Genomic DNA, 15,645 nt, shown 5'->3' with positions numbered 1-15,645 from the left:
AGCTCTCTGACTGAGCAACACACTCATGCAGATAGGAGTGTGTAGGCCTACACACACACACACACACTTCTGACTTGCCCTAAGATAAAACGCTCATCCCATCAATTCTTAATTGCTGCAGTCCTCTCGAGTCTTTTTTTCTGCCACTGTGCAGGGATGTTGGCTCTTTCACGATGCATAGCCTACCATGCAGAACCACCCAGTAGTTTTGACCATTTGCTGAGTCATAGGTAATGGAAGTAGGCTACTGGGTATTTAGAGGTAGTCATGCTATTAGTCACTAGAGGAGAGTGTAATCTGTAGCCTATTGCGCTGGTGACAAAGGGAAGCCTTGGCTTAACTATTCTTATATGATTTCTATCTATGGGACTCGTTATGGCACCTGCTTGTTTTCTGATCACACATTATTTGGACCTGGATGGCTTCGATTAACCTGGCATCATTCTGTGGAGACGATCATGCATGACCTTTAATATGATAGGGTGCGGTATGCAGAGCTTTGGGAGTGAAATGTAGGAAAACCGTGACACCTAACGGTTGAGGAGGTGTACTACACAGACCTGAACCACAGCTGGTCCTTAGCAACATCGTCTCCCTTCTGTGAGCAGTCCTTCCCCGGCGCCGGGAACACTCCTCCCCCTTCGCAATCAACACCTCACCGCTGCCATCGAGCCAAGGACAGTCTCCAGGGCGACGAGGAAACAACCAAGAATAAAGGTTACACATTGTGTAACAAAGTTTCTATGGAGGATGGTCATTGGGCTTGTAAAAGGATATCCAATTCTACTGAACGTATCGCTTTCACACGGCGGATCCCTTTCCCCTTTACGCCCATGCTAGCTAAGTGTCAAACTACTTGGCGCAACAGATTTAAAACGTAATAGGCTACTACTTTGAATGACGTTAGTTACAGTAAAGGATGTGCCTCTTATCGAAGCATACGTCTTTCGTCCGTGGAAGAATATCAAGATGTTTTCGGTTTGTTTTTGGGGTCCGCTAGGAAAGCTAATTTGTAGTCTTTCCTCCCGAGGCTGTTGATGTCGAGTATTTTGAGGTGCTACCGAATTGGGACGAGGATCCCTCGGGTCGCCTCTGTAGCGCCCCCCTGCAGACTAAAAACTTTCCTCTCTCGAAGTGATTTCCTCCCCTGTTTTTACTTCCTGTTTTCTACGGGAGTCACTTAGCTCAGCGCCTTTCATTTCAACTTTTTTCTTTACGCCTGGTACTTCCAGAGTTTCTTCTGGCGAAATTTGTAACATCTGTAAGTTATCTGTTTCTTTCGATTCGTTCGAACGTGCGCAGTCAGAGCAGACTACATTCTTTGGATTTTAAGGAGAAATGCCTGGCTCGATTTTATGATCGGTCCCGATGGATTTCACATAGATTTGGTTTTGTTTGCTGGACTGTCCACTTAACCTATTAATTTTTCGCCTGCTCCCGTGCTTTGCTCTAGCCTAACTTACCCTTATTTGCTACAAAGGCAAGTCGATTACCAGAGCTACTTCTTATGGGTATTAATCGCACGACCTAGCTTAGGCTATCTTTAGTTCTAACGACTAGTTTTGCGGCTAAATGTTGTCGACGATGTTTAGTTTATAATTGATGTCTCTTTGAAAGTTATAATGGCTGAGCTTCAGCGACCGACGCTGTGCTGTTGTCGGAAAGTGCTGACGGTGCCCAGCAAGTCCTGTGAAGGCGGCCGGACTTTGGGACAATGTCGCCTGGTGGACATTGCATCGGCCTCCAACTTCCACAGCTTTAAACTTCGACACTTTCATCTTGACCTCCACCTCAACTTTGCTCTGAAGAGGATGACTGGGTGGCAGGTCCTCGAACTGGTGCCGATCCAACCTGGGGTGCAAACTCTGGTTTTGGATACGCACCCGTCCCTACACATCCATTCCATAGACTGCAAGGTACCCGGTACCGCTGGTTCCCCGGATATCTTCCTCTCACTTACATACCGTGTGGAGCCTTTCACAGACTACGGCTCCTCGCTAAATATTAGCCTGCCGGCCTCAGTCATTCGGCCGCACCGGGCTTTCCAGATCACCATCCGCTACACTACAACAGACGGCCCTGCGGTAAGGTCACTTCGGTGGCAGCTGTGTGTCGTTGACAAAATGACATTGATGTTGGCTAATAATAACCGTAATGGCATTCGGCAATTGTTTATAGCAGCAGGTTTAGTAATGGGAACCTGGGTGTATGCTTTTATGTCTAGATTAGCCTTTACCTCTATTACGTTAATAATCAGTCGTCCAAATAAATAATCAAATAATCTCGCAGCATAATGGATTCCTAGTGTCTGCTTTGGGACGTTATAAGGCCGTAGGGAAAGGAGAATGCAACAGTATTGGCTTTCAGAAAGCAATGCCTGCCTCTGAAAGTCAGCTCATTTTGTTCAGAGAGCTCCCTAGGCAGTTCCTGGGTCTGTGGAGTATTCACCACGGGTTGACTCATCATGAGGTCAACCTGACTGTCTCCCATGACACAAAATTGAGTGATGCTCCCTTTCAAAAGACAACTGAACGTCCACATCTCCGTGTCATTCATGCTCATTGACGGTATTGACACATCCCTACCCAACCAGTTCATGGAGCATATCAATCTCTCTCTGCCCCTTTCCCTCCCCCTCTAACTCTTTCTCTGTCACATGCACTCCACATGCACTCACAGGGATAGTGTTTTGCTCTTAATTTTCCCCTCATATCTGGCTTTTAAACGGGTCTCTGTTGGCCCTATCAATGCTTCACAGTGTCTGGCCACTTGAGGCCTAGCTCTCTGGCTGTGTGGCCATGTCACACAGTATGATCATTAAAGAACATGATACTGACGCTGTAATGAGGTGGGTGGGCAGTGCTGGAGAGATTATAGAGTCCTCATGTGTCCTCTATCCCCAACACACACACACGCACACACACACACACCATGTAAATCTTTTCCTAAATGTCTGCCCATTCCGATTGTGCCTTCATGCTCAAATTGTTCCTGATCTGGCATTTTATCATGTGCGCTCAGTTTTTTTGGCAATGGCTCATCAATGCTGTGGTGTTGTCTTTTCTCTGACCTTTGCCCTCACTGGCTGAATTTTGTGTGTGTGTATATGTGCGTATGTGAATGTGTGTGTGTATTGGAATGTAATGTGTTGCAGATCTGGTGGCTGGACGCTGAGCTGACGTGTGGTCAGACACGTCCGCTCGTCTTCACGCAGGGCCACTCCGTGTGCAACCGTTCCTTCTTTCCCTGCTTCGACACACCGGCCGTCAAGAGCACCTACTCTGCCACAGTGCGGGTAAGGCCTTGATCTCCAAGCGTGCTCCCACACTCTCCATTTTTTGCCATCGCTCTTTCCCCTGTCTCTCTTTCTCTCTCTTTCGGTAATCTTTCTCACTGTGTTTAAGAGCAGCTCGTAATCTGGCTTGCACCGCTGCTTTCCCTCTGTTTTCTCTTAATCTCATTCTGTCAGTAATCCTAATCTTTTTAATTTGCCCTCTGTCTGTCTCCAACCACACGTCCGCGCATCGGGCCGGCTCTCTCCTCTCGTTCAATCTCTCTGTTTCTGCTGTACTTTGGTCGAGCCGTTGTTTTGCCCACTGTCTGGATTAATCTCCATTTCTCCTTCTCTTTGTGCCCTGTAAATCTCATGCTGTGCTGTAGTCTTGTTCTGCAGTCTTTTTTTATTTTATTTTTTGTCATGGTCGGTCTCTGATTTTTGTATTCACCCTGTCTCATTCATTTATATATGTTTTTATGTTTTGGCATGACATTGCATTATGTCTGTGTGTATGTGTTTTGTGTGTTTGTGTGTTTGTTTATATGTCCATGTGTATGCATTTGTGTGTGTGTGTGTGTGTGTGTGTGTGTGTGTGTGTGTGCGCGTGTGTGTGTGTGTGTGTGTACGCTGTAGGTACCAGAGGGTGTGACGGTGCTGATGAGCGCGTCCCGCAGCGCGTACTCCAAGCAGGACCGCGTCTTCCAGTTCTCCATGGAGTTCCCCGTGCCTGCCTACCTGGTGGCGCTGGTAGCAGGTGACCTCCAACACGCCGACATCGGGCCCAGGTGAGAACAGAACAGGGGGCTGTACGGGGTGGGGTGGAGGGGGGTGTCCCATGGAGCTAAGGTCATCAACTTGAGTTGAAGTGATGAAGTGAGACAGTGCCTGGAAAATTCTGATGTAGACGAGAGTGAGAGACAGCGAGACAGAAACTGAGGCGAAGAGGGAGCGATCGAGAGAGATAGCGAGGATGGTGAGGGGCTGACGTGACGAAACTGACACAGAAGGTGTGAAAGACAGAGAGTCGGTAAAGGAAGCCACTGGTCGAGCGATGCCTGTTTGTGTGGTTATAGCTGTGGGTTTTAGGTGTGTCAGAGCGAGAGTGTGTGAGTCACTCGGGCTCACTCAGCAGTCCTCTGGACAGAAGTGTACTGCACTTTCAAATGGAGTCATTACTGTGTTTCTCTTGAAAAACACACACACACCTCTCCTTTCCTGATTTAATTTCCATCTCAACCTTTTGCTCTACTTCTCTGTCTCATTTCCTATTCATTCTTCTCATTCTTTTCTCACCAATTTCGAAACGAATGATGATTTATTGACATGAATTGCTAAACTCTTTGTTGCCAAAGCTTCACCAACTTTACATTGATATTAAAGGCTCTGTGCAAGATATTCACCTTAATATAACCTTTACGAAGCCCATTTGATGGTAAACTAACTTGTAAAAGGGGAATCGTTCACCTAGCAAAGCCATACAGCATAGCTGTAGTGAGTAGAAAAAGAGAGAACCAGCCATGCAGTTTCAAGAATAGTCGACCAGAAGACTTCTCGAGAGAATCGCGAAACATTACCTTGTCGGTAGATATAGCTCTTTGGAGATCATCATCATCATAATCATCATCAACTCTTTTTTGGATTCAGGGAGAAATTGACTGAGCATAAAGGTTATTTTACAGCAATGCCCTGAGTTTGCTCTAGGTTTAGATGTAAGATTAAGTTTTTGCCTGTTGTTAATCCTTCACCTCCACCACAAAAGCATTTTCATTGTGTACACAGGGGGAACAAGCCAAAAGAAATGGGCTATTTACAACGACAGCGCAACATAAAACTATTTCTATAAGTAATAGAACCACACTGTAGAAAATATAGATTTTTTTTTAATGATCTCTCCCGCTCTCTGTTTCTTAGGAGTCGTGTTTGGGCAGAGCCGTGCATCCTCACCTGTGCGGTCAGTAAGCTGGGAGGCAGTGTTGAGCGCTGGCTGGCTGTGGCAGAGGGACTGTTTGGTCCCTATGTCTGGGGAAGGTTGGTTCTTTTCTCTTTTGTTTGTCACACACACACATGCACACACACATCATTATGTAAATGGCCATCATGCAAATTAGGGTTAATACAGGGGCTGACGTCATTATGTACACACCTACACACTTACAGGAAATATATATGAACATACACATACCCGTACACCAGTTTACCTCTTGTGCTGATGTATTTAGCTTTTATATTAGTACATTTAGTACTTCAAAATAGTCTCTCAGTAATTATCCTCTCACTGCTTTTTTGAAAGGGAAAATGGAAGTCAGGGTGGTTTTTGGCATGTCAAATGGTGACGTTTAGTCAGTATGCCTCTGTGAAAATTGTCTGGAGAAGGTCACAGGTCACAGGTCTCAGTTGAATCTGAGGTGTCCTCTCTGGTTTCAGATAGCTTTGCCCCATATACTGTATCTGGAACCGCATTGTATTTTTTTGTTATAGGCCATGTCCCTTCAACACTTATGTACACTTTAGCTCTTGCATCAGTCCATTTAGTATATTAGTACAGTTAGTATTATTAGTATTAGTAGTATATTAGTAGGTTGTTCCATGTCAATTCAACACAAAAAAAATGGTGGATTCAGTATGATGGTCTCAGATTTTTGTCCTAACAGTCCCGTCCGTGTTGTATGACTATCATAGGAAAATGTCAACCTGATATCTTATTTTGTTGCTGAGATGTGCCTTTGCAATTATGGATAGACACAGCCTAGCTGTTTTTTTATGTGTACGACTTTTTCAAATATCTCTTTCTCAACGAAGCCATATTCCCATATTTTATTGCTGGGAATTTGCTCACTGGGTCATCTGTGGCCTTGGTGTGGCATGGCATGGCATGTCAACTGAAAAACCTGAAATAGTCATGGTGGTTTCAACTTTTGGAAATTGGAAACCCAATTTTTCTTGTTTGTGGTAATTGCAGGCTACCCTGTAGACATCTTGAAAGTGTTAGATGAAACTTTTGTGTTTTATTGTCCCCTTGGAACATGTCCTGATTAGTACATTAGCACTTAGGCCTGAAGTGATCCATTTGAGGCATCGACTCTGTCTGGGCCTCCGCTGTTTTTTTCACCAGTGACAACATAATGTTTGTAGTGACTGAAGTAGACAGATGATTCCATGTTGTCATCGTCCATCTGGAGTCTGATTGGCCTGTTACATCCGATTACTCACGACGATGAAAGCCTGAGACTCATCGCTTGGATACCCCTGCCCCCCCCCCGCCCACCTCCAAAAAAATACCCTTCCTGATCCGCAGGCTGATGTTTCCCCGAGCGCTTTGGAGCGCTCGCTTTGTCCTAGATTCTCACTCTCACTGTCATGTCTCCTGCACTGCATTAAAGCGGTCCAGTTAGCCATTAGCCATTCATCCATACAAATCGAAACACACACACACACACACACACACACACACACACACACACACTCACACACACACTCACACACACACTCACACTCACATACACGTACGTGAACACACACTTAAACCTCTGTGGGAATCTATTGCTGTTGACAGTGGATGGCATACCGCTAGTTTCTGCGATCAGTCCATTGTGACAAGCCGAGTCTCGTAGCATTAATGTAATGACCAGTCAAGTGACAACGGTTGATGGGTCGGCTCAGGAGATCAGATTCAGTGCAATCTAAGATACTGTGGTAGTAACAGGCCGAGTCTGAAGAGGATAACATAAAGTCTGCTCAGTCTGCCTTTGGTATCAAATCAAATTGAAGCCTGTACATAAGCCTGGCTAACTGTTGGATACTACGCCTTTTGGTTGAACACATTTTTTTTTTGAGCCATTTCGCCTTAACCAAATCCCAACCCATTAGTTTGCTGTTAACATAGTGTCAACATGTATGTTGTTGTTGATGGTTCATAATCTGAGCATCTGTACATCGTCCATATAGGAGACCATCCAAGTAAATTGCGACCCAACATAGATATGCTTTCACATTGTCAGGCGTTCAGTGGTCATTGTATTGAATCGCCCGTGTGTTTACCTTTCTCTCGGCCACAGGTATGACATTGTGTTCCTGCCTCCCTCCTTTCCCATCGTTGCCATGGAGAACCCGTGCCTGACGTTCATCATCTCGTCCATCTTGGAGAGCCGGGAGTTCCTGCTGATCGACGTGATCCATGAGATCGCCCACGGCTGGTTCGGCAACGCCGTCACCAATGCCACCTGGGAGGAGATGTGGCTGAGTGAGGGCCTGGCCACCTACGCACAGAGACGCATCACCACCGAGGCTTATGGTAATAACAAGTAACCAACACAAACACACACATATGCACACACACACACACACACACACACACACACAAACACACACACACAGAGAGAGAGAGAGAGAGAAGAGAGGACACACACAGACTCACAGAGGGAGAGTGGGAGGGAAAATAAACACATATCACACATACTGATGTACCTACCTACATACACAAATATATGATAAAGACACACATTCAACATATACACAAATAAGGCTATCTTGGCTTTTTGTCTCTTCTTTAGCAAACAAAATATGCAAGCCATAGAATATAATTCTAAAGTATGGCACACACTGAACTTGTTTTTCTTTTTACTTCTTCTATTTCATCAAACCGGCAGAGATTGTAAACAAAAAGGCAGTCAGAGAGTACAGTTGACAGCAGCGTCTTTTTAACTTTTGACCCTGCTTTCAGGCTAACACGCACACTCATTGGCACACATGCTTGCATCCACTCATGCACGGATGCACACACTCAACCACACACACACACACATGCACACACTCTCAACCACACATGCACACACACTCACACATCCTGTACTGAAGACACAAAAGTTCCAATCTTGTCCTCCACCTCATCATAGCGTTTATACAATTTTAGTAAGTTATGACCGAAGGTTAGACACTACACATCGACTCTAATGCATTGATTACTTGATTCATTAAAGCCACAATCTGCACTGAACTACACTCACTTAAGCACACTCAAGCACACACATACACGTACTTGCAGAGCATTATGCTTAGTAACTCATTCCTGTAAAGTGCATCCTAACCAGCCTAAAACCAGGCAGGCACATCCCTCTGCTCAGTGAAGCGTCATGTCAGTACTTGTGTCACCCACATCGTGCAGTGCACCCCACACGCAAACAGCGCTGGGCTCAGTCAGTTAGTATTGTGGTGGTTTCTGGTAAGGATACAGAAGAGCACGCAACCCCCCATAGGCAACACTATACTCACTGAAGCATTATTTCAGATGGTAATGACCAAGAAACATCTCACACACACACACACACACACACGCATGCATTCACACACACACACACACACACACACACCTGCTTACTCGTTTATGGAATTGCCATTAATGCTGATTTGTGTTCTCAGGCGAGGCCTTCACCTGCCTGGAGACCGTGTTCCGTCTGGACGCTCTGCACAGACAGATGCGTCTCCTAGGAGACAACAACCCCGTCAGCAAACTCCAGGCCAAGTTTGAGCCAGGTATGAGCAGCACAGGAACCCTCTACACACACACACACACACACACACACACACACACACACACACACACACACACACACACACACATAACATAAGTCATAGTGAATACACACACAAACACACATACACACATACACACACACACACACACACAAACAACAGTCATACTAAATTTAAAGATGCATTGCATGCACACAGAAGAGTGCAAAGTATACACTGGAGTGATCATAAGACTGCAACATCACACGGCTCGGTGAATTACATGGATAAGACAGCCACTGTGAGCCGTGCACAGCCCGGCCGTTCTTTACAGTTTCACTGTAAATAAGGAGAGGACAGCCGTCTCTTCTTCTTAGTCATAAACCAGGGACGTGGAGCTACTAAAAATACCCCGGGAGGGAAAAAAAGACGTTTCTGGTGAACGCATCAGTGCTCGGAGAAGCCTGATCTGCCAGGGCTTGTTGCTGTGCGGCCTCTGCTCCTGTGTAGAGGTTTTAGACCGGACACGGCATGGGCGGTTTTGTCCGACAGGGGATTAATTCCGAGTTTCCTTGTACTTGTTCTCCAGAGCGATGGGGCTACACGTCGTCAGTTTTGTGCTCTGTTTCATACTGACACACCTGCTCGAGGGCGCTCACTGTGTTAAATCCCTTTAATAGCCAAATTGAGTTTCGCTGGCGGAGAAAGACAGGGGAAATGTCCAAGGCCGAATTAAGATTCCTGCTAATCTTGCTCCATAATCCTGTGGAATCTGGGGGTATGGCTCTAAGAGTTGAGAAAGAGGTATTGTGGTGTTCATCTGGAAGCACATCAACAAAGCTTGTGATTTTTTAGCCAACATCGCGCTTGTTAGTTATGACACCTTTTATAATGCTTTCGTTATTTTCTCTTTCTCACTCATTCACACACATGCTCACTTTTTCTCTCACACACACACTCACTCTCTCTCATACACACACACACACACACGCCCGCCCACACTCACTCTCTCTCTCTCTCTCACACACACAAACCTCACTCTCATGTACAGGTGTGAACCCCAGCAGTCTGATGAATCTGTTCACCTATGAGAAGGGCTTCTGTTTCGTCTCCTACCTCTCACAGCTCTGTGGCGACATCAAGCGATTCGACAGCTTCCTGAGGGTAAGCAGTAGTAAACACACACACTCTCTCTCACACACACACACACACACATACACACACACACAGTTTAAAGAGACTCACACTGACCATGTATGTTTGTGGACACACATACATTACACTGACTATAGAGCTATACTTACTGTTGACTTTGTTAGACCCACACAGCACCCTCCCACCATCTGTCACACACACACACACACACACACACACACACACACTCTGTTAATCATTCCCCCTGAGGCTGGGGCTAACTGAGGCTGGTTCTCTGCAGGCCTACATTGAGAAGTTCAAGTTCAGCAGCGTGGTGGCTCAAGACCTGCTGGACTTCTTCCTGGGCTTCTTTCCTGAGCTGAAGGAGAACTGTGCGTCACAGAGAGAAGGTGAGCGTGAGAAACACCCGATTCCTACTGTTGTTTAAATGTTTTTCCAACACTTTGTTGAACAATACATCTAATAGCCAGACTCGTTTGGGGGTAGTTAACTTACAAAGACGTACCTGAGACCATACTGCATTTTGTTGTCTTTGTACTTGTACTCTGCACAATGATAATAAAGTTGAATCTAAAGCAGTCTAATCTAATCAGGCGGTCACACCCTAAGATAACGGGGAACTCTCTTTTATACACTTATTGGAATAGTCCTGAATCTTTGGCCATGCAAGACAATACAGTACATATCTCATCCATATCAAAACTAGTTGAACACAGTGTGTATCTTGCCTTGTACGTGGTGGTGGCCTGCATCGGGCAAACAATCGCCACTTCCATTCCTCAAATACCTGAAGGCTGATGTTCGCTAGCCTCCTCACTGTGGTAATGATCATCGTAGCACTCCCTGGTACTCAGGTTAACTCTGAGAGCAGAGGTTAAAGATAAAGAATGCCCTCGGCATTCCAGAGAACTTATAGCATGACTTGATGCAAACCATATTCTCACATAAAATACGAATAATGGAACAATGATCAAATTTAGTTTAGAGTTTTATCATATGCCCGTTACAGAATAATCAAATAATAAGATCAAAATGAAAAGTCACCCCCCCCCCCCCCCCCTCCTCTCTCCTCATGTCTCCTCTCCTCAGCACTCATCTCGGTGAGGAGCTGCTCCTGCCGTGAGAGCCATAACAAACAGAGGGGGGTCAAACTAACTTGGAAAGTGGAAGATAGAATGTAAATAAACAGGAACATGATCCCTCCTCCCTCCTCCTCTCCTCTCCTCTCTTCTCCCCTTCTCCACGTCTCTCAGGGCTGGAGTTTGAGCGCTGGCTGAATGACTGCGGACCCCCCCTGTTCGAGCCCGACCTGTCGGCGGGCGGGGTTCTGACCGGCCCGGTTCAGCGTCTGTGCGAGTTGTGGGGCACCGACGCCCCCGACACGCAGACCATCACAACCTTTGACCTCTCCACGTGGAGCACCTTCCAGACGGTGCTGTTCCTGGACCGCCTGCTGGACCGTTCGCCGCTTGCTCACGGTAGCTAAAAGCTTTTCTGTTTGAGCTCTGGGATTGGATGTGCATATACTGTGAATGTGATTAGTTTATACATCATATCAAAAGCTGGTTTTCTTACTATTGACCACTACTGTTGATGCGCTAGACTTTATTACTTTATTTATATATACTTATGTACTTTTATGCTTTATCATGAGCAGAATACACATTTTGAGAATCAAATGAACAGTCTAACATTTTTTCCATGATGTATTTTTTTTTTGTTTGGTAAATGCAGTCTGTGAATAGTAAATTAATTTTGTGTAGAGTGAACCTCATGCGTTGGTTGTGAAGGGAGTGATATGGTTGTGAGGGTGAATCTGATTGGCTCGCCTGTGCTCTTGTGCCCCTGCAGAGGTGATGAGCCAGCTGTCGCACAGCTACTCGGCCCTACTGGACGGCATGAACGCTGAGGTGCGCATCCGCTGGCTGCAGATCGTGGTGCGGAATAGCTTCTACCCTGACCTGCCACGCGTCCGCAGCTTCCTGCTCAAACACGTGAGTCAGAGACAGGGGGAGAGGACGTTTACGTGCGTTCATTTAGAATGCGCTTTTATTCAAACAACTTCTATGATAAGGAATGATATTCAAGTTACAATAAAGAGGAGACCATAGGTACTAACAATAAATATTAGAACACGAGGAATTAAGAGAGAGAGATTAAGTCGAGGGGGTTTGAGGTGCAGATACCTTTTTAAACTGGTCAGCAACACTTACTGTGGGTGTCTTCACAGGATAAACAATCTACCAACCACAAACTAAACCGAAAGGAGCCAGAGAGGTCACAGTGTTGTGCAGGGTAGATTCTAATACAGTGGGGGGAGGGGGTTTGTTTAAGGCATAATATTACATCTGTGATAAACACAAAAAAGCATGGTAATATTTTACTTGAAGGTATCTACATAAGAGTGGCATGACACTGTCATGACACATGAACCCTAACTCTAATCCTATCCCGAACCCTAACTCGTCAAAAATAATGTACACTTAATGACAGAAGCGTTATGTCGTTAAGTCATCGTTTATGACTTGTTTATAATGTTTATGACACGTTCATGACTGTGTTGTGTCACTCTTATGTAGATACCTTCAAGTAAAGTGTTACCAAGCTTTTTTTTTTGCATTTATCACAGGTGTAACATTATAGTAAAGTGTAACCAAAAGCTCTTGTTGGAAGTGTAAGCAGTGGTGACAATGACCTAGGAGCTGCCACTAACCTTAGCGGGATTTTTTCATGTACTAGCATCACTACCAAAGCCTTTTCTGCTGTTAGGAGGCCTTCAATTTTCTCAAAACGAACCCCTATTCACTTAGTTTTCCCTCAATCCATGCATTACTTATTAATAAGTATAAAGGCAGCCTTCAGTTGGGAACGGAGTCTTCATTTCTTTTTCAGATGCTAATTAAGCCAACCCCTTAATTATTCTCAGAATCATACATATATCTGCTTAATATTCCTTAGAAAATTCTCATACAAATGAAGGGTTTAGCTTTCACAGAGAATTGTCTTCACTGGCACAGATGGCCCTTAATTCATTAGACACTAGCTGGCTAAGACACAAGCTTGGTGGAATATGTGGGGAGATGAGAGGAGACGAGAGGAGACGAGACGAGACGAGAGGGAGGGAAAGGGCAAATGCCAAGCCAAAGCCGCGCCACCACTGAGCGCGCTCATTGTGCTGGAAGAGTGGACACGTGTAAGAAGTGGCGCGCTGGCTGCCATCGCCGCCCTCCCACAGACACAGACCGTTGTCTACAGATTCATTAATAAACCAGCGGGAGCATCAGGTCAGGAGGGAAGCTGCTGACCTCCCTCACGCTCAGAGACAGACAGAGAGAGAGGAACAGAGTAGGAATGAATGAAAGAGAGAGAGAGAGATAAACAGACAGACAGACAAACAAATGGACAAAGAGAGAGATAAACAGACAGACAGACAAACAAATGGACAAAGAGAGAAAGAAAAAAACAGAGATGGATGAACAGACAGACAGAGAGAGAGAGAGAGAGACACAGACAGCTGGATGAACAGAGAGAGATGGGGGGTGGAAGAGGAAGCCTCAAAGACACGCAGGGAGGATTGGACTGGAGGAGGGGACGTCTAGTCGGAGCAGCAGGTGGAGAGGGGAGAGTTGGCGGCTGGCGCCAGGTGTCGGAGGACTCCAGTCCCTCCCCTCCTGCCCTTATCTCTCTGACCTTTCCCTGCCTGCCTGGATGGGCCACACAAGACAAGCAGGAGATTCAAGGCCAGCTTGCCCACAGGCCGTGCCAGTGCCGGGGTGAGACATGCTGATGGTAGCGATAGGCAGAGGTTCCGGTGGGGGATGGGAGCAGGGAGAGAGGGATGCACAGTAGTGGATGGCAGCACAGAGAGAGGGATTCATGTAGAAATGCTAGAAATGGGATGAGTTAAAGTACTGAGACTATGTGAAGCAACCCTGTTTCTCTCCCACGTTTTCCCTTGGTTCTCCTGTTAAGTCTACTCCTCCTCCTCCAGAAAAAAGGCTGCTTATCTACAAAACAGCCACTCTGCATTCCTTGCACGGGAACCTTCACACACACACAAACACACACACACACACACACACACACTCTCAGACAAACTGTGATGGACAGTGTCGGCATCAAACTTTAACTTTAAAACCTCTTTGGGTTGTTTTTCTTTCTCCCTGCACTGTTATCTTAAACGTTGTGTTGACGTCATTGCTCCGAGCATGGTTCTTTGTCGGGGGAGGTCCAAGCTAACAGCTTTGACCAGCTGGAGCTGGAGTTTAGCACCAGGGTGTTCTGACCAGGGCCCATCCTGAGCTGTCTGTCATAAACGACAGACGTCAGCAAACGATTTGGAGGGGAAAAGGAGTCAAAGTTTAAACCAGGGCGGTTTATGCTCAGCAAAGCATAGCATCTAAAACACATTCGGGGCAAGGGTCTGGGGCAGATTAGGTCTGATCGTGTAAGTGTGTTAAGATGGTCTCATTACAGGTTAACAGGGTTGGGGGAAAACAGCTGAAAATGCAAAGCAGTTTTTTGGTTGTGACTATTCATTTACAGTTTGGTTTGTATTTCATGAAAAAATGCTATATCTCTCTCTCTGTTCTCTCTTTGACTCTCTTCCCTCTGTCTTCATCTCTCGCTTCTCTCTGTATCTCTCTCTCTCTCTCTTTGTCCTCACTTTGTCTCCCTCCCCTCTCTCTTCGTCTCTCGCTTCTGTCTGTATCTCTTCCTCTCTCCCTTTTCTGCGTTCTCCCTCTCTCAGACCTCCCGCATGTACACGGTGCCGCTGTACGAGGACCTGTGTGGCGGGGTGATGAAGTGCTTCGCCGTGGAGGTCTTCTACCAGACGCAGGCGCGCCTGCACCCCAACCTGCGCCGCACGCTGCAGCAGATCCTCTTCCAGACCAGCGCCGCCATGTCCACCGTCGCCGCCCTGCCCTGCACCCCGAGCCCCACCCTGGACGCGCCGCCGGTCCTCGCCCCGCCCGTTTTGGCTCCCCCGACCACCGGCCCTGCGCCCGCCGACCCCCCGGCGAACGGGACCATTGCGCTGCGAGACGTCAACGTTTCCGCGTGACACCGGTGGCGTGGGGGGTGGGGGGGGCACGTTGCGACCACTGTGACAGAGGGCGGTGTCGTTAAAATCTCCCAGAGAGGAAGATGGAGGTAGTGAACGGGAGCGGTCACGGAGGAACGAGTGACCGTGGAGATGGAGGAGAAGCGAGGGATGAACGATGGTGAAGGCCAGAGAAGCGGCAAAGGATGAGGAGAAAGATCTGGAAAGGACTTGAAACTAAAAAATGACTTGTGCACCCTTATCGTGCCTGATTGAGACTGGAGGGAGGGAGGGAGGGAGGGGAGGATGGGGGATGTGAATGTGTGAGGATATGCGTGTATGTGGGGTGGGGGGTGGGGGGTGGAGGGGGTTTACATGCGTCAGAGGACCAGTTCTCACACACTCACTCGCATACACATTCACCAACACTGGGTTATTTATATGTCATAAGCTAACCGTTTACGCTGCTTTTGGTGAAGCGACAGAACGAAGAATCTCTCCTTAGGGTTGAATTGATGCTTAGACTCAACTGTTTTGTGTGTGTGTGTGTGTGTGTGTTTGTGTGTGTTTGTGTGTGCACGAGTGAGTGAGTGAGAGAGAGATGTGTGTGAGTGTGAGAGCACGCTAGATAGACCCAAGTGATCAGTATGCGTGAGAATGT

General features: G+C 46.6%; 1 protein-coding gene across 1 annotated transcript; it reads left to right on the top strand.

The window, feature by feature from the left end:
• The first annotated feature begins 706 nt into the window (after positions 1-706).
• rnpepl1 (arginyl aminopeptidase like 1) lies at positions 707-15,262 on the top strand. Its single transcript, XM_062552896.1, has 11 exons — positions 707-2,084; positions 3,155-3,295; positions 3,911-4,062; positions 5,189-5,305; positions 7,333-7,568; positions 8,693-8,806; positions 9,837-9,949; positions 10,221-10,329; positions 11,194-11,418; positions 11,792-11,934; positions 14,691-15,262. Exons 1-11 carry the CDS (start codon positions 1,623-1,625, stop codon positions 15,003-15,005), a joined length of 2,127 nt encoding a protein of 708 aa, XP_062408880.1. The 5' UTR covers positions 707-1,622; the 3' UTR covers positions 15,006-15,262.
• The last annotated feature ends 383 nt before the right edge of the window (positions 15,263-15,645 follow it).

This window comes from Sardina pilchardus, chromosome 13 (assembly GCF_963854185.1).
Source record: "Sardina pilchardus chromosome 13, fSarPil1.1, whole genome shotgun sequence".
NCBI classification, from domain to species: Eukaryota; Metazoa; Chordata; class Actinopteri; order Clupeiformes; family Clupeidae; genus Sardina; species Sardina pilchardus.
Note: the sequence above shows the minus strand (reverse complement) of the source record. Positions and strands in the feature narration are given on the sequence as shown.